This window comes from Dunckerocampus dactyliophorus, chromosome 4 (genome assembly GCF_027744805.1).
Source record: "Dunckerocampus dactyliophorus isolate RoL2022-P2 chromosome 4, RoL_Ddac_1.1, whole genome shotgun sequence".
Lineage (NCBI taxonomy): Eukaryota > Metazoa > Chordata > Actinopteri > Syngnathiformes > Syngnathidae > Dunckerocampus > Dunckerocampus dactyliophorus.
This window is the reverse complement of record NC_072822.1, coordinates 37,164,305-37,182,723: the sequence shown is the minus strand read 5'-3', so window position 1 is coordinate 37,182,723 and position 18,419 is coordinate 37,164,305. Positions and strand designations below refer to the sequence as shown.

Genomic DNA, 18,419 nt, shown 5'->3' with positions numbered 1-18,419 from the left:
ACTCACATTCATACCTATGGACAATTTTGGGAATGTGGGAGGAAACCGGAGTACCCGGAGAACCCCCCCATCCCCCCACACACGGGGAGAACATGCAAACTCCACACAGAAATGCCCAAGGGAGACCCTGCTGTGGAATTTATTTGCTGAATATATAGGGCATGGAACTTCTTCCACAGTCACGCAGCTATGACAGCTTCCGCTTTGTTGATCCTCAGCATCTTCTGTTTGTTGCTACTGAGGGGGAGACCACAACAGCTACAAGTACAACACACACTCCCTCACCAAGGGTGCATGCATGCTAGCGTTTGTTTGACCATACCTACAGCCAATAATACGGTGTGCCTTATGTATGTGTTAAATACAGAAATAGCACCCGTAGCATACATACATCTGAAAGTCGTGGTTCAGGTACAGGAACTTGGAGCGTCCCGATCCTCCAAAGCTGATCTGGGGTCAGCTCTCCCTCGGTGCTCACCGGTTGAACATTGACGACGTGGTGTGAAGACACAGGCCGTACAGAGGAGATGGATGCCACTGGTGAGATCTTCTTCCGGGTTACTCTGATGCAACACCATTCCAAACATCTCTCCAGAGACGCTCCGCCCCGTCAATGACAATTCTACTCTCATGTAAACGGATGATCGACATGTCAAATAAAAAGTACAGTAGGCTATCACATGGCTACTGTGCTGCAGGGCATTTAAATGCATAAATGGAGCCTGCACGAAGAAAATGTAACTCTTGACTAATAACCAAATGAAGATACTCAAAGTCGACCGGGTCTCGGCTTAGTACGGCTGCAACTCTGTCCCGGGTCCTTTCAATAAGTTGCCTGATCCATTCCTACAAGGTGGCACTAAAGTAACATACTGAAGCTTATACAACGTAAATGTGCGGCTGTTGGCTGCCATGATGGACGCGGAGGGACTGCGTAGGCTTCGTTTAATGTCACACGACCACAAGCTCTACATTTGATTTTCCTGGCTCTGGGAGACCGCTCCGACTTAATTTACCGGAAGGGGACCGAGTGTTCTGAAGTAGCGAATAGGTTTACACCAAATTTGTATCAACTCAATTGAATTTTTATGAACCAAATTTTAAAAGGTGAGTTTTTATTCAGTGACGTTTAGCATAATTTGTTGTAAAAAGAATACAGTGTCTCAAAAGGTGTTTGGTAGTAAAGACCTTCATAAACACCAAAACAATGCTAGCTGGTCAAAGCAGGAAGGATACCCACACACAAATACAAAGACAGCGTGGTGTTACAATAGATGACAAAATCAGTTGGAAATCCCACATTCAAAATACACAACATAACGTGGCAAGGAACACTCAATAAAGCTACATTTCTCCTGGACCAAAAACCAATCCATAGTCTCCGTTGTTCTCCAGTTGGACCATAATAATAAGTCAGAACTTATTGAGAGGAGATATACCTGACTCACTAGCTCCTCTACAAAAAACATCAATTCATCATGCTGTTTAGAGAACATACAGTACACCCCCTCCCTTCCTAAAATCACAATCTTTCAAAAACAGATGAAATGTTGCATGAAGCAACCAGCTAGCCAAAAATGTAACTGAGAGAGGAGCAACATGACCTAGAAATAAAGTCAACTACACTGAAAGCCTTCAGCATTTCAAAGGATGGAAATTCCCCATCAATTCTCAATAAAGGCCACGAGGACCGCTTAAAGAAGCTTCAGTGAAATAAATGAGTCATCTGCATGCCACCTCCCCTGACGTGTCCTTTCATCTCCAATTATGAGAAGGAATGAGACTCCACGCTGGTATTACACTTACAAAACGCATTGAACAATAAGACGGACAAGATCATTTCACATTCTTGGGACATCCGGGCCAGCTGTCCCTCCTCATGTGCCCCTGCGGCTTCCTGGCCAGAAGGCAGTTGGCATCGATCGTCAGTCCCCTCTGCCTTTTTAGAATTGTTTTGCTCAGACCATCTGCGCCAGTCTCTCCAAAGATAACTTTCTCACGGATTCTTTGACGTCAGCAGGCGATAGTCGCTAGTCCTCAGCTCTCTTCATCACGACGGTCCGGTACGGCGACCGCATTACTGCAGACGCTGCGCCGATCCGCCTGTGAACCTCACGCTCCTTCCACCATCCGACTAGATCCTTGGAGGTCAGCAGGCTTCCGTTGCCACTGTAAACCGTGTGGACCGGGCACTGCTTCCCCATTCTGAGGCGTCGGACGGTTTTATTCAGCAAATTCTTTCATTTTCTTTTGTTTTTTTCCTCACATTTTTGGTTCTTTTTTCCCCAACTTATTTGGTGTCGTGAGCACTTGAGTGATCACATCACAATACATACTTGATATTGACTGCATCGGTTATCTATGGCATGGATGAATGTCACAAAGTGTTTGTGGTTCTGCCAACCGCTGATTGAATTTCAGACACCATCATTGATCTTATTCTTATCTGAGGCTGACCCCAACCCTTCTTGCTCTCCTCTGTGTCTTCTCATGTGATCTACCATGTTGGACTTACGGGAGAATCCTTTAGCACACACTGAACAACTAAAAGGTTTTTCTCCTGTGTGTGTTCTTATGTGTAATACCAGGTATGACCTTCGGAAGAAATGTTTATCACACACCGAACAACTGAAAGGTTTTTCTCCAGTGTGAGTTGTCATGTGTCTTGTCAAATATGACCTTACAGAAAATGTATCCCCACAAACTGAACAACTGTAAGGTTCTTCTCCAGTGTGAGTTGTCATGTGAGATAGCCTGTGTGAGTTTTGAGAGAATCTCTTCCCACAAACTGAACAACTAAAAGGTTTCTCTCCCGTGTGAGTTGCCATGTGTCGCATCATAGTGGACCTTTGAGTAAAGGTATTGTCACACACGGAACAACTAAAAGGTTTTTCTCCCGTGTGTGTTCTCATGTGTTGAGTTAAAAGGCTCTTAAAAAAAAATCTTTTAGTACAAATTGAGCAGGTGAAATCTTTTTTACCCGTCTTCTTTTTAGAGTGTTTGTTGTCAGTGTGAGTCCTCACGTCACCTTCACAGTCTGCATCGCTGCTCAAGGCTTCTTCATCCTCAGGAGAGTGTGATGTTGTGTCTCCACTATCTGATAGCGGAGCTAAGAGCTTGTCTGCTTGTGATCCTCCACGGTGGTCTCCATCTGCTTCTGTTGTCATGTGTTGTGGTGAGCTGCGGCTGCTTGGAGGCTCCACCCCTCTGTTCTCCTCACTCGGACTGTGATGAAGCTGTGACGACTCAGGTGCATCGTCTTCATGGTCTTCACAGAGACACCAGTCAGTGGCAACGTGGTGAGATCAGCCTCCTCCAGTTCTAGAAGACACTCTCCCTCCTGAGAGATCTGAAGTTCCTCCTCTTCTTCTTTAACGTGGGGGGGCTGGGGATCCAACTGCTTCAAAGTGGAGCTCCTCACCTGCGTCTGAGGGGGATGTTCTTGATGACCAATCAGCTGCTGGACCTCTGCAGGACACAAACAACAAACATCCATGCGATGTTCTCCTGGAGGTCGCTACACACTTTCATGTGTACTCAGACATGACCAACAAGGTATGGTCCAAGGATAAGAGACGATGGGCCAATATATCCCCCTGGGGAGACTGGCACATGCACAAAAGGTGTGCTCTGAGCATTGCATGGGAGCGTATACGTGCAAGAAGGAACGGCTTTCCAAACACATCATGCAGATTAATTCATCCCCACCTTAAAAAGTTGTAAACATTGTGGAGTTGCCGATTGGGTCCGTTTCGAAATGCAGCTGGTGCTTAAACGTCAAAGTTAGTGAAAACATAATTCCTCAACTGGCCAAGGAAAACAAAGACTGAAAAGAAAGAGTAACTGACTTGGAGAGATACAGGAGGCACTGGAACCTCAAAATACAAGGCCTGGAAGAAAAAGACCAGGAGCACATTTGTGGGGAAATCATTTGTATCCTGTCAGAAACCGCAGCGCAACGGGCACAGTTGTTGACTGAGTTCACCGACTTGGCAAACGACAAAAAGGCAGAAGTCGACGGAGGATGGAGGAAGCACGAGCGGCTGGGAAGAGCATCTTCTCTAAAAGGCCCCGTCGAACACGTCCACGCTAGAAGTGTCATGGTAGACAGCGCTTATAAATACTGTATGTCAAATGGAACCTTACACCCGAATATTATTTTCAGTGGTAGAAACAAAAGCGACTTATTGTTAAGATTACTTTCATCTCCTTTTCAAGGAAACATGCAGTTTACAGCACCTACAGTAGGCTCCTGCCGCCTTTTTACAGGCGCTTTATCTGAGGACAGCCTTTTTCTAGTTACACTATTCATATCCAGAAAACATTCACTTCTAAAGTTGCTTCAAATGTATTGTTAAGTAAGCTACATTTACTTTCCAACTAACTAACTAACTAACTAACTAACCCAAAACCTACATTCCTCTTCCTTTATTTCTATTTGATTTTAGGCTGAATCCCAATTCTACCCCTTAGCCCTCGTCTTACCCCTTACCCTAGGTGTTGTGTGTTGACAGAATCAAGTGAGGTCCCAATTCTCCTTAAAGCGAGGGGTAAGGGTAGAGCTAAGGGAGCGAAGGGGTAGGCGGAGCTACAACACCCACTGAGAAGACTGAAAGAAACACATAAATGTAAGGAATTACGCACGGCTCTTGACTTTCACAGTGACGTCACTCGTGGTTTATTATATATTTGTCTTTACTTACCAATAGAATTCATTTGATTGCAAGAAGCAAACAGTTGTCCAATGGGGTTGTTGGCTGTGTATCATCAAAGGGTGGCTGCTTTGAGGACACATTTACAGTAAGTACATCGTTCCACATGGGTTCATTAATAGTCTTGTGCTATAAATGCAACATTTGGAATGTTTTATATGTCTGAAAAGTACTAGAATAAGCAAGTAGGTGATGGTCCACCCCTGAACATCCCAGTTGGTCACTCATGTTATCTGGCACCCTCCCCAGTGTCAGGCTCATGTTGAATAAGTGTCCAACGATCCCACTCAGCTGGTCCGAGCAGGACCTGAGGAGCCTGGAGCTCAGACCATCCGGTCCTGCAGTCTTCCTGGTCTGAAACACTGAGGGTGCGATGTACACCGCCACCACTATGGCGTGTGAAAGTTCCCACGGCTGACAGTATGGCCACTACAACCCCGCCCCTCCTATGACCGCTCCTCTCTGTCCGTATGGTGGAGAATCCATCCAGGGCCACCGTCGTGTCTGTGAGCACCGGCATGCAGCATCCTGGGAGCTCCTGATGATGCCGTGTAGACGCCGCCAACCCGTCCGTCTTATTAGGGAGAGTTCTTACATCCTCCAAGGAGCAGCCGCCCCGCCTCCTCCTCCTTAACTGGCGGGGGACATCGCAGGAGTTATGTTACGCAGGGTCAGCAGCTGGTCTCTAGTATAAAAACAACGGGAGCCATTTGGGCTCACAGAGCCACGGATGCGGTGGAAAGTCACGCAGTTTGAATGAAAAATGATGACGTTTGGCGTCTCAAATGCAACATACGTTCACACACGTACCTGACAAAATACAGAAAAAGACGCACTGGAGCAGGAACAGCTGAGGAAAAAAACTCATGAGTTTGTGGAGCTGCTGTAAAAGGTGGCGCCAAGGAAAAAACCCATCAGACGACAAACTAACCAATTTTGCTATTTGCCAACATTTAACAAAGCACTGTACCCCTTTTCATCCCCCCGAGATTCAATTCTAAACTATTTCTCTGGAAAAGAAACTGAACCCTTGAGATCCAAATTCTACAAATTTCCCACAACACCTATTCCTAAAGATGACACCAAACGTTATTGCCTTGCACGAGGAACTGTGCCTCTGCTTCTCATCACTGAAGCACATGAAAACAAAGACTGCTGTGAAACTCCTCGAGATGGGAGGGGACTTTACGCTCGTGGAAAACTATATCAATTCCTCCGTCATTTATTTTGTTATTCATACTTCTGGTGCATTTTTGTTGTGATTTGTTATGTTTGGACTGTGTTGTTGACTTCGATGAAAAAGCACCAAGATGGCGTCCATGTTGCCAGGATGTAAGACGGCATCAGTCAGTTCCGTGCTACGCCTCTAGCCAAACAAATATTACATAATAAAAACAAGCAAACGGCAAATCAAACAGAAATGTTATTGTAAAAGTCATCAAATAAAATTAAAACTGGTGCATTATGTGTAACACAGTTACAATCTACATTACGCCCCGTCACATGACCTGCGAGTCGCTTTCCTACTGGTTGGTTGTTATATCAACATAGCGCCCATCCGTCTCACTAAAAAGCACATTTTCTAACAAACACTGCGCTTACTATCAAACGTGCAGTATACAGTGTGCAATAAAGGAGAAGCACCGTGAAAATACTTTCAACGTGGAACAGAATGTGAGTCTTGCTAACAGCTTCCTGCTACTGTCGAAGTCGCTCCTTCTCTCTCGTTCGGGAAAGTTCCTCCTCGTACGACGCGATCGTTCTTTCAAACAGTGCCGATATTTCCTCCGCCGCCGCCATGAGTCGCTCCTTCACCAACTTTTTCAACATTTTCAATAGTTGCTTAGTCGATTAAACAACGTCGCCTTTGTCTGACGTCTGTCTTGTAACGTCGCTAACTTTAGGTCTCCGTCTTCTTCGACTTGGGTTTCACGGCAGGCAAGCATCCACGTCGTCACACTGCTGCCATCTTGCGGCGGTATTGAACAGCTGAGGAAGCAAGACTGTTAATAAAAGCTGCCAACGCTCACTCCCCCGGTGCTTTTCATTTTCAATTTACACGCGCAGACGTGGGTCGATTCTCCCTTGGGCATTACTGTGTGGAGTTTGTATGTTCTCCTCGTGCGTGTGTGGGTTTTCTCCGGGTACTCCGGTTTCCTCCCACATTCCAAAAACATGCATGTTAGCTTCATTGGAGACTCTAAATTGTCCATAGGTATGAATGTGAGTGTGAATGGTTGTTTGTCTATATGTGCCCTGCCATTGGCTGGCGACCAGTCCAGGGTGTACCCCGCCTGTTGCCCGTCAGCTGGGATAGGCTCCATCAGACCCCCGCGACCCCAATGAGAAGCGGCATAGAAAATGGATGGATGGATTTCCACGCGTACTCAGTCCTCATCATGCACGTACATTGAGCCATTTAGCCCAGAAACCTTGGCTAAAGAACAGGAAGCGACCAATCAGATTCCCCGTGGGAATCACCAAGCTCGTTGCATGATCAGCTAGTTTGTTATGAGGATGGAGAGGACTAGAGATGGCTATTTCAAGATCTCTAACAGGAGACCACTATTTTTTTCATCCATCCATCCGTTTTCTATGCCGCTTACCCTCACCAGGCTGTGTCTTCTAGGCGGGGTAAACCCTGGCAGAGCCCTATATAGAGAGAGTTTGGCCAACTCGGTTTCAGAGCTACTACGCTGTGATTGGTCAACTGCTGGTCACATGACATATGGACGCCATGTTGCTACCCTGCTGCTGCGATTTCGTAATGTCAAACGAGAGGGGTGGAAAGCAAATACTGTAACACTTAATTGTTATGCGAAGTAAGTAAAATAACACGATTTGAAGTAGGTGGGACTGCACAATGCAGTCTAGATGTTGGCATTCATTAATGATCTTGAGGAAAATGTTAAGTAACGACAGTTTCACATGTACATGTATGTATTTATATTTAATTTAAGTTCAAACTTAGCTAATGATGTGCTGTGATCAAAAGTGCTGTGATCAAAATGGAAAAGGAAATCATACAATAGATGAATAAATCAAGCAAGACACAAGTCATTGCATTGAGATGAATGTTCACTTCCACTATTGTCTACCTTGAAATACAATCACTCCCATGCAGTTATCTGCTATCATGAAATTGGATGTATTGCATCCACGTTTCAGACACAGTACATTTGTTTTCATACATGTATGTTCATCTCAAAAAGAGTTTTCATCATTCTCCTATGAAGCCATAAACTTGATATTGTACCAATGTTCAAATACGTTCATCAAAACGTTCACCTGGTGTTAACATGATCCAAAGTTCATGGTGGACATGTATGTGTGTGGAATGTCTGTATGTTCTGGGTTCTGTTTTATCAAGAGTTATCATTGAAGATTAAAATATAAGCCTGTACAAAGTAAATTGACTTTTTATTAACTTTTTTATCGATTTTTACTCTTGATAAAACAGGGCCCATCATCTGGAAATTAGTTATTGTGGATTTTGTGTTGTAAATAAAAGTTGTAAATATTGTATATATAACTGAAAGTCATTGATAAAAATTAAAGAGAAAATATGACATTTGGTTGTCAATTACACTGACATCACTTTTAAATGTAAATTTAGGGACATATATTAATTATGACAAACAAATGAGAGGAACCTGTTATAACACATTCATTGGTACCATGAAAATGGCAGCTATCTTGCTTGTTATAGCAGGAGATAAAGCAAATACACGTAATCACATCTCTTATTTGAACATATGTTATGTATGAACACACTGATACATTTCCAGCATCCACAACGTTGAAAATCAAAATCCATGTGCAGTAAAAAATGTACCATATACTAGTAATAGCCTGTATCATACATGCAGTGTATTCCTTATATTATCGACTCGTCAGATACCTCAAAGGCTAAAAAATCAAACAAGGGAAAAATAGAATGAAATAGAAACTGTACACCTAGTCTGTGAAAAAAGGTGTTCTAGTGTTTTGCGTGCAAAACGATAGGCATACTCATGGGCTACATGCTTGAGCGCAAGCCCCGTCCTGTGGCCGAGGGTAGCAACATGGCGTCCGTGTTTTCAGTTGGCCAAACTCTCTCTATATACGGCTCTGCACCCTGTACTGGGCACATAATGACAAACGATCGTTCACGCGCGCATTCATACTGACTGCTGATTGGACGAGCAAGTGAGGGGTTGGCCAGTGTGTCTCACTGCGCGGGAGAGAAGAAAAGGTGAATGAGTTCTGAGTTGAGTCCGAAGCAAGTTACTGCGCAGTCAAATAAAGCACTGCTCAGTAATTAACGGGAGCATAGCGATATGTTTTAAAATGTTTTAAAACGCGTAGCTGTGCGCTGAAGCCGTAATACGCTGGCCCGCGAGGTGGTGACGCCAGGAGAGGCAAATGGTGTGCCGCTGCAGCTGGCCGCCCAGAACAATATGTACTTTCACGTCTCAAAATACCAGAAAATTCCAATAGAATGGTTACTGGTGACAAGTCAGGCATAAACGCCATTGAACAAACAACTCTGATGGGCCATTTTGTTTTCATTTCACACAAGACTCAAAATGCATCTTTTGATGGTAAAGGTCGCTGACCCCTGCTCTACAGTATGTGTAAACTCAATATTTGTACTCTGTATGTATACTCTATGTGTATACTGTTGGAGGTGAAATTCTCCACAACCTCCTAAAGGTCAAAGGAAAATTAATTAAGCCAATTTCACCTCCCCCTTTCATCTCCAGTTATGAGAAGGAAGGGAGACTCTCACAAAAAATTAGATTGTTTCCAAATGTATTGAAGAATAAGTCAGACATAATCATTGAAAGATAAATCAGTCAGGATACTTTCTGCAGTCTACAGGTACCTGGACCCCCGTTTCATTTCACCTGTACCTCTTGGCTGAAAATGAAAGAGTACCCCCCGATCGTCCCATAGTCATTTTTATACTTGTTTTCTCAGACAATTGGTGCAGTCCCTCCAAAGATAACTTGACAAAGAGGGGGACAAAAAAGACAGAGACAAGGACAACAGCAGCAACAACAATTGTGACAATAAGAGAAGAACAGAAACAAAGAGAACTACATCAGCAAATGTCTGTGATGACTATAAAGACCCTGACGGAAAGGACAAAATAATATCAACAACCACAATGACAATGCTTCATTGAAACAGTCACACGAATGAAAGGATTAGACAAAGATCAGCCTCCCAAGAGCCAGCCCAGAGAGCACTCCCCCCTGGGAAGACCAGCAAGGGGCCGCAGAGAGGCAATCCAAACCAGAAACAGGGCGCCGGCGGGCCGGAGGACAGCCAACCCCCGAGACTGGCGAGAGATCACACAAAGGCAGACGGGCACTGGGGGCCACACACCAGCAGGCCCAGAGACGCGCCCGCAACCTGAAAGAAACCCACCCACGCCGGAAGCGCCAGCAAATCCCGGAGAGGGAGTGGGAGTGCCGCATCCCCAAGCCGCAGGGAGGCTGAGCACCAGAGCCGAGAAGGCGGGACCAGCAGCCGGACCCCACCAGCCACGGGGAGCCAGACCATCCACATGCCACCAGAGCCGGAGCCCCACCCCCGACAAGCCCGCAGACAGACCGGAGGAGGCACAGATAGCGGCCCAGCAGAGCACAAAGACCAGTGGCAACAAATGCCCAAGTGCACAGCAGAGCACCACCCCCCCAGCAGGCCCTGCCCCAGGGCAAACGCAGCCCCCCGTCCCCCATCACCCAGGCCCACAATCCCCGTGAGCAGGATCAAGCCCCACCCCACCAGACAGCCCAGCGCCCCAGCAGCCACCAGAGTAGCAACCACAATCCACCACGACGGCATGCGGGCCATCCGTAGTAGAGCGCCGAGGTGCCCTGGGCCCAGATCAGTCTGAGGGAAGCACCGCAAGCCACCCCCCGGCACATGCCCCGCCATTAACAGGCCCCAACGGGCCAGCCCAGAGAAGGGCAGGCGAAACAGACAAAAGCACCCCACAAGCCAGGCCACCCCAGGCGAGCCACTGCGCCGCGACGGCCAGCGGACAGGTCCAGGGCCACATCCCCGACCCCGGCGCCGCGGGACAGGCAGGAGGTGCCCCAATCCAGCCCGCTCCACCCGTGTATGTGATAAGGTGTGATTGTGTCTCTTACGCAATTAAAAATATAAATAAAGAAGAGCTGGTCTCTGTGTCCCTGAGGGGTGTATGTGTGTGCATGTACAGGTATATCATAGGGTGTATGTGGATGATAGCTAATGATGCAATTAAAATTGGGGGACAGCTGCAGCACGGTGGGCCCCTCACCTCCTCAGCCCCCCCCCCAAACCCTAAGTGACAACTGTGCGATTAAACTTGAGGGGCGACTGGTCAGTGGCATGGCAGGAGCAAAGGAGCCTCCGCAAGGCAACTCCACTCCCCCGCCACACCCGACCATAGACCAGCCCCCAAAGTCCTATATGTATGTGAGGTGGTGCATCGGAACAGGAAGGACGAGTGCACCACAAGCCCACACCCCAACACCGCCCAAACCGAGCGGGGGGGACCAAGGACACATGACCGACAGACCACTCACCACAGCACAGGCTCGGGCCAGCCGCGGTACACAGCACAGTCCCCACCCGGCCCGCCATGACGCCCAGTCCGGTCCACCCAACCCCCAGAGGCAATACCCCCAGATCCCCCAACACCGGAGCACCACCGGAGGCAGCGTCCACAGCGCCACCCCCAAACCGCCAAACACCACGGACCAGCCACACGCCCCAAGGCAGACCCGACCGCCACCAGAACAGCAGGGCCACCATAGCGACCACAACAGAACTGGAGCCCACATAGAGCGCAGCACGGCCACACCCACGAAGCACGCAATCCAGAAGCGCCAAGGAAGGACAGAGAAGCAAGCACCACACAACAAGACCCACGAGAGAAGCGACCCCCCCGCCAGACGTCTAAGCACACGCCCCCCCGGCACACCGCAGACCAGCCATCACCCCAAACCCCGCCCATCCACCAACACGCCAAGGGAGACACCCCAGAGGCAGGCAGACAACCGCCAGCCAGGAAACAGAGACTAGCCAGACACCACCAAGTAGCAGGGCCCGCCCCTAAGACCTCCACCAAAGCCACTCACGACCACCTCACCCCAAAGTAAGCATCCACCCGCCGATCCCGGCCAGCGGCACGCAGAAGAACACCCCGCCCGCACGGGCACCCACACACCCATCCACAAAAGTGCCCATTTAGACTTTGCCAGGGAGCATCAAACATGGGACATTGAAAGGTGGAACAAGGTTTTATTCTCTGATGAGAACAAATGTAACCTTGACGGTCCAGATGACTTCCAGCGTTGCTGACATGACTAGGAGATCCCACCTGAGATGTTTTCTACCCGGCACAGTGGAGAGGGGGGGGTCCATCATGATCTGGGTTGCTTTTTCATTAAGTGGAACACTGGAGCTTCAGGTGGTGCAGGGTCGTCAAACGGATGCAGATGTTGGGGCGGGCATCCCTCATGACCGAGGGCCCTGGTCTGTGTGGTACCAGCTGGGTTCTTCAACAAGACAACGCTGCAGTTCACAATGCTGGCTTGACCAAGGACTTCTTCAGGGAGAATAACATCACTCTTTTGGACAATCCTGCATGTTAAATCCCATAGAGAACATTTGGGGATGGATTTATAAAAATGGCCATCAGTTCTAGACAGTTGATGGCCTTGGTGAAGCCATCTTCACCACTTGGAGCAATGTTCCCACTAACCTCCTGGAAACACTGGCATCAAGCATGCCCAAAGCCATTTTGGAAGTGATGAACAAGAACGGTGGAGCTCCTCATTACTGAGTCCTACTGAGAACATGTTTTGTTCTGGTTTGGAGAGTTTTTTGTTATTTTTTGAGCAATGGTCTTAAACTTTTGATCAGCTGATAAACAGCCTATTTCACTTTCATTGTTGTTTTCAATAAATGACTTTTTCAAAGTGCTTTTTGTCTCACCCCCCTTCTTGTTTTTGCATATTGTAGCTCTACTTAAAACCTCATTGAGATCCAAATGTGCAAAATTCTATTTCCAGCAACTTTTCAACTGGTCTTCAGATTTTGATCAGGAGTGTACATGTTGGAATTGAGCACAGCTGTTGATGTGTTAAGGTAGGAATTTGTGTCAGACTGTGTAGATTTGTGACGGTCTGTCGCTGTCCTAAAAGGGGTGTGGCTTGTGGCTAATTATGGTCGAAAATCTCACCTATTTAGTTAAAAGAATTAGTTACCATCGGAAATATGTTATTTTTAGCAGCACTAGTAAATACATATACGTGTTGGAAATGATGTGGTTTATTTTTAAGACTAATAATGACATACAATCAACTGGGTCAGTAAAAAAAAAAAAAAAAATAAAAATCTCACATTTTGCTGATTGTTTCGATTTTACTGAATGAGCTGCATCCCAAACATGAATCCTCAATTTTAGTCACAGACTGAAGCCTGGGTTCCACTCCTACCCCAGCTCGCTCCTTCCTCTCCAAACCTCCTGCACTGCTTGATATGAAACCTCCAGAGAAATCCAACCTTGCACTAACCTTGCATGGCACCAAGGCAGACCATAAAAGCTGTGGTTGCTTCACTGCTATGACAACACTTCCATGGAGCTAGCCTGCTTTGTGTTTGTTGTCATGAAGAATGTCAGAAAGATGATAGGAAGTTTCTTGGTTTCAGTTATTGTATACATGAAGGCCCACTGCTCATTTCATCATCTTTCTTATTGTCATCTGCGCCACACCCTAATCCTTCCTGACAAGCTTTTTCTTCTCCGTGTGTTCTCACATGTGCAACCATCTTTGACTTTTGAGAGAACTTTTTATCACAAACAAAGCAACTGAAGGGTTTTTCTCCTGTGTGTGTTCTCATGTGTGATACCATTGTTAGCTTGCGAGCAAATCTTTTATCACAAACAAAGCAACCAAAGGGTTTTTCTCCTGTGTGTGTCCTCATGTGGGAACGAAACGTTGCATTCTGAGCAAATCTTTTATCACAAACTAAACACCTGTATGGTTTTTCTCCTGTGTGTGTTCTCATGTGTGTTACCACATGTCCCTTTTGGGCAAAGCTTTCACCACAAACTGAGCAACAAAAAGGTTTTTCTCCAGTGTGCCTTCTCATGTGAATTATCATCGCACCTTTCTGGGAGAATCTTTGACCACAAGCTGAACAAATAAAAGGTTTTTCTCCTGAGTGTGTCCGCATGTGTTGAGTCAAAGCACACTTTTGAGTAAAACTTTTTGCACAAACTGAGCAGGTCAAACATTTTTTACCCGTCTTCTTTTTAGAGCATTTAGAGTATTTATTGTCAGTGTGAGTCCTCCTATCACCTTCACCGTCTGTACCGCCGCTCAAAGCTTCTTCATCCTCAGGAGCGTGTGACGTTGTGTGTTCGCTATCTGATAGCGGAGCTAAGAGCTTGTCTGCTTGTGATCCTCCATGGTGGTCTCCACCAGCTTCTGTAGTCATGTGTTGTGGTGAGCTGCTACTGCTGCTGCTGCTCGGAGGCTCCGCCCCTCTGTTCTCCTCACTCAGACTGTAATGAAGCTGTGGCGATTCGGGTGGTTTGTCTTCATGCTCTTCAGTCTTCACAGAGACACCAGTCAGTGGCAACGTGGTGAGATCAGCCTCCTCCAACCCTAGAAGGCACGCTCCCTCCTGACTGATCCAGAGTTCCTCCTCTTCCTCTTTAACGTGGGGGGGCTGGGGATCCTCCTGCTTCAAAGTGGAGCTCCCCACCTCCAGCTGAGGGAGATGTTCTTCCTGACAACCAATCATCTGCTGGACGTCTGCAGGAAACAAACACACTTTAACTCATGATCCTTGAGATGTTTCTAATGTAACTACTGATACACTTTCTTCTGTGTAGTGTGTGTGTGTGTAGTGTTTTATGGATATTAATTCTACGGAGTGTGTGTGTGTGTATCCATGTAGGGTGTGTATTTGGAACTCTCGAGGAGGAAAAAGAGGTTCGGTCACATGACCTCAGAGTCGTTTTCCTATTGGTTGGAAAATCAACATGGCTTCTTTCTGTTGGCATGTGGTAACCGTGATGAGAAAATATCGTATTTTCTTGTGTCATATTTTCAAGGCAGGCTTGTCCTGCATATTGACGAAACACTTCCAGGTGCAGCCATCAGTCTTTCTGCCGGTAAAGATGCTCATATGTATTTTTAATGCACATTTTTAAGCGTTTAGACTTAACTGTAACTAAAAAGTGAATTTTGAGAAAAATAAATCCACCCTCAGAGAACACGCTTGTTAGCAAATCAAGCTATGTTAAAGGTAGGTCAGTTAACATGAAACATACCTTTGGCGTCGAGCACAAGGTGATGTCGAAGTCGCTCCTTCTCCTCTCTCGTTTGGGAAAGTTCCTCCTCGTACGACGCTATCGTTCTTTCAAACAGCGCCAATATTTCATCAGCTGCCGCCATTAGTCGTTCTCTTACCAACTCTTTCAACATTTTCAATGTTTTCTTTTGGGAAATAAAATACTTAAACGCCTCGTCTCATCTCATCTCGTCTCGTCTCTCGAGCCCTTGAATTGTATTGCTAACGTCCGCCTTCTCTTCTTCTATGGTATTACTACAGTTATGCATACGAGCTGTTCCGCGGCTGCTATCTTGCGGCAAGATCGAAAACCACTGAAGATGAAGGCAGAAGTGGCAAAGCCGGTGGTTTCAATTGATTTCTAACATTCATACGAGGTGAAATGAATCACTGGCCATTGTTGTCTGCTTTAATGTCGATTGTGACCTCTTGCGTCCCTTCTTTCTTCCCCGGCTCTCGTCTTGAACACTTTCTCAATGCCGCCGTAAGATGGCAGCAGTTGAACGTCAAACGTTAATGTGTGTTCTTCTATCTTGCTGGAAACCCTTTTTATTCCCATTTAAATGAGCTGTATATCGCGTACTGTGTATATATAAACAGTATACTGTATATTATCAGGACTTATCTTTATAGTGTACCCCTTGTCTACAGTATATACACAGTACGCTGATTACACTAAACGAACATCCGCCGTGCGGACACTCGTAGATACGAACACAAGCCGACTGGTCTATATTTTCATGTGTTTTGCCTGATAAATATAAATAATTATGGGCTTAAGTCCATATTTCACATGCTTGACCAGTAGAGGGCACTGTGACACTGCTAATGGGACCAACAGGTGATTAAGACCAGTGGGAGGAGACTGAAGAAAAGCTAAATTGTAGCTGTACATGCAACCCAGCACAGCTTGTGATTAAAGTTTAGGAAGAGTTAATAGGCCTGTTTATTATTCTACACCACCCACGGAACACTACCTCTTTTAGAAGAGTCTAACGACGACCATTTGTCTTTTGTCAATATCTCCTCCTCCGCCACCAACGGCGTGTGCTCGACCATTCCTCTTCAAAGGTAAATTTTCCCTGCATATTACTGGAAGAATATCATGCTACAATGGTGGGTCTTGCTGAGGGAGGGGCTCTGGGCCACAGAGAGAAGATTTAGGATGACAGAAGTACGGTATCTTCTGAATATGACGTCAAATCATTATGAGCAATCATCCTTCCATTGTCTTCTGCTTATCCGGGTCCGGGTCATGGGGGCAGCAGTCACAGTAGGGAAGCCCAGACTTCCCAGTCCCCGACTTCCACCAGGAGGCCAGCTGTGAGACATAAACCCATCAGCGTGTCCTAGGTCTGCCCCGGGGCCTTCTCCCAGCCGGGCGTGCCAGGAACACCTCACTGGGAAGGCGTCCAGGAGGCATCGGACTAGATGTCCAAGCCGCCTCAACTGGCTCCTCTCCATGTGAAGGAGCAGCGGCTCTACTCTGAGCTCCTCCGGGATGAGCAAGCTCCTCACCGTATCTCATAGGGTGAGCCCAGCCACCCTACAGAAGTGGGTGGTGGTCGAGGCAAAAACTTGGCCATGGAGCAAACTGGAGCAAACCATGTGGGCACACTGCCCGTGGGGACAGAAGCCGGCTGACCTCGATGGGGGATATAGTCGAGTGGTTGAAGGAATACTTCTCAATCCCACTGACATACCTTCCATAGAGGAGTCTGAAGACACCAGACTCCGGCCACCTGGGTGGTGTGTTTCAACTTTTGGGGGGATCACACTAGAATAGACCAGGGTTAGTTAGGGTTAACTTAGGTTAACTCCCCAGGCAGTTTGCCACCATTCGGCCATGTCCCTTGCAGTGTCCTGTGGGGTGTACTACTACGTGCCATTGGGTCCTTGAAGAACTGGAGCAGGAGCCTGGTTGGCATTGCCAGTATTAAGTCCAGCCTGTTTCCGGTGAACGTTGGCCTCTGCCAAGGCTGCCCTTAGTCACTCATTCTGTTCTGCATTGTCATGGACAGAATTTCTAGGTGCAACCAATGAGTCGAGGGAGTCCAGTTTGAAGGCGTTAGGATCTGGTCTCTGCTATTTGCAGACGACGTGGTCCTAATGGCCTCATCGGGCTGTGACCTTTAGTGTTTACTGGGGTGGTTTGCATGTTTCTGAGTGGGAAAAGGGTGGGTTGGGAATGAGAATGAGGTCCTGCCCCAGGTGGAGTAGTTCAAGTATCTCGGGGTGCTGTTCACAAGTGAGGGAAGGTTAGAGCATGAGGTCGACGGGTGGATCGGTGCAGCGTCTGCAGTGATGCGGTCGTCGTACCGGACCGTCGTGGTGAAGAGAGCTGAGCCGGAGGGCAAAGCTGTCAGATTACACCCCCCCCCCCCCCCCCCCCCCCTATGTTCCCCCCCTCACCTACGGTCATGAGCTTCGGGTCGTGACCGAAAGAAGGAGATGGCGGATACTGACACTGTGGGTTCCCTTAGCAGCTCCTTCAGCAGCAGACTGTTACACCCACGGTGTAAGAAGGAGAGGTTCCGCAGGTCCTTCATACCGACCGCTGTCAGGCTCTACAACACCTGCACCACCTGAACCATGTTGTAGTGCTTTACTTTACTGTTCTCTTTACTTGTCTTGCTTGCTTGCTGCTGTAACAAGTAAATTTCCCCGCTGTGGGATCAATAAAGTACATACAATACAAACAATACAAGCAGCTGAAATGTGTTTCCTCCGTAGAGTGGCTGGACTCACTCTGACAATTATTTATCTAAAAATAAAAAAGCAGCAAAAATGTCAAAAAAGAGAAGAGTGAAGTTGATATGAATAATATGCCATTTCACCTTCACGATATGACAAAGCTGAGATGAAATACATATCACTTCTTAGCATATTTTACAAAATATCAAAGTGGCAGAGTTGCATCCTTTCATGTTTCACTATGTGGTCGTCACTGGAAAAACATTTGGACACCCTTGTGCTCAAGAAAAAAGTATGGTGTTGTGTTTGTGTTGCCATAGATACTGTATATATGCATGTAGTTACACTATAGATGAGCATGTATACAGACCCTTTCCAAAAAATTTGAATATCAAAAAATTTGAATATTGTGAAGAAATCACCATTTACTTCTCAGTTTTTGCAGGAAAAAAAAGAAAGAAATGTGATGTTATCCTAATTTCTTTCTTTTTTTTTTTTGTTCTAATTTTCTGATACTCAAATTTTTTGGAAAGGGTCTGTAGTTACACTTTAGAAGGAAAGAAGAAATCACCATGGAAATGATTTTTATTACAAAGAATGTGAAGAATAAAACAAACTAAACACAAGCGACTTCCCACGGGACACGTAGAATATCATCTATGATGT

General features: G+C 46.5%; 2 protein-coding genes across 2 annotated transcripts in view; both read right to left on the bottom strand.

Annotated features, from left to right (window-relative positions):
- Positions 1–12,371: 12,371 nt before the first annotated feature.
- On the bottom strand, positions 12,372–15,287 carry LOC129180524 (zinc finger protein 84-like). Its single transcript, XM_054775103.1, has 2 exons — positions 15,040–15,287; positions 12,372–14,518 (listed from the first exon to the last, which is right to left on the bottom strand). The coding sequence occupies exons 1-2, from the start codon at positions 15,191–15,193 to the stop codon at positions 13,407–13,409; spliced, it is 1,266 nt and encodes a 421-aa protein (XP_054631078.1). The 5' UTR covers positions 15,194–15,287; the 3' UTR covers positions 12,372–13,406.
- Positions 15,288–18,382: 3,095 nt separating this feature from the next.
- Positions 18,383–18,419, bottom strand: part of LOC129179902 (gastrula zinc finger protein XlCGF57.1-like) — an 11,794-nt gene continuing 11,757 nt past the window's right edge. The window contains exon 2 of the mRNA XM_054773731.1: positions 18,383–18,419. This exon is cut by the window's right edge and continues 1,686 nt beyond it. The gene's annotated coding sequence lies outside the window, so the exon portion shown is untranslated.

What these genes read in the sequence shown, in the direction of transcription:
- LOC129180524 (XM_054775103.1), bottom strand. Translation starts at nt 15,193, where the DNA reads ATGTTGAAAGAGTTGGTAAGAGAACGACTAATGGCGGCAGCTGATGAA. An exon ending in CCTTGTGCTCGACGCCAAAG is followed by an intron (nt 14,519 to 15,039) that starts GTATGTTTCATG and finishes TGTTTCCTGCAG; the next exon opens with ACGTCCAGCAGATGATTGGT.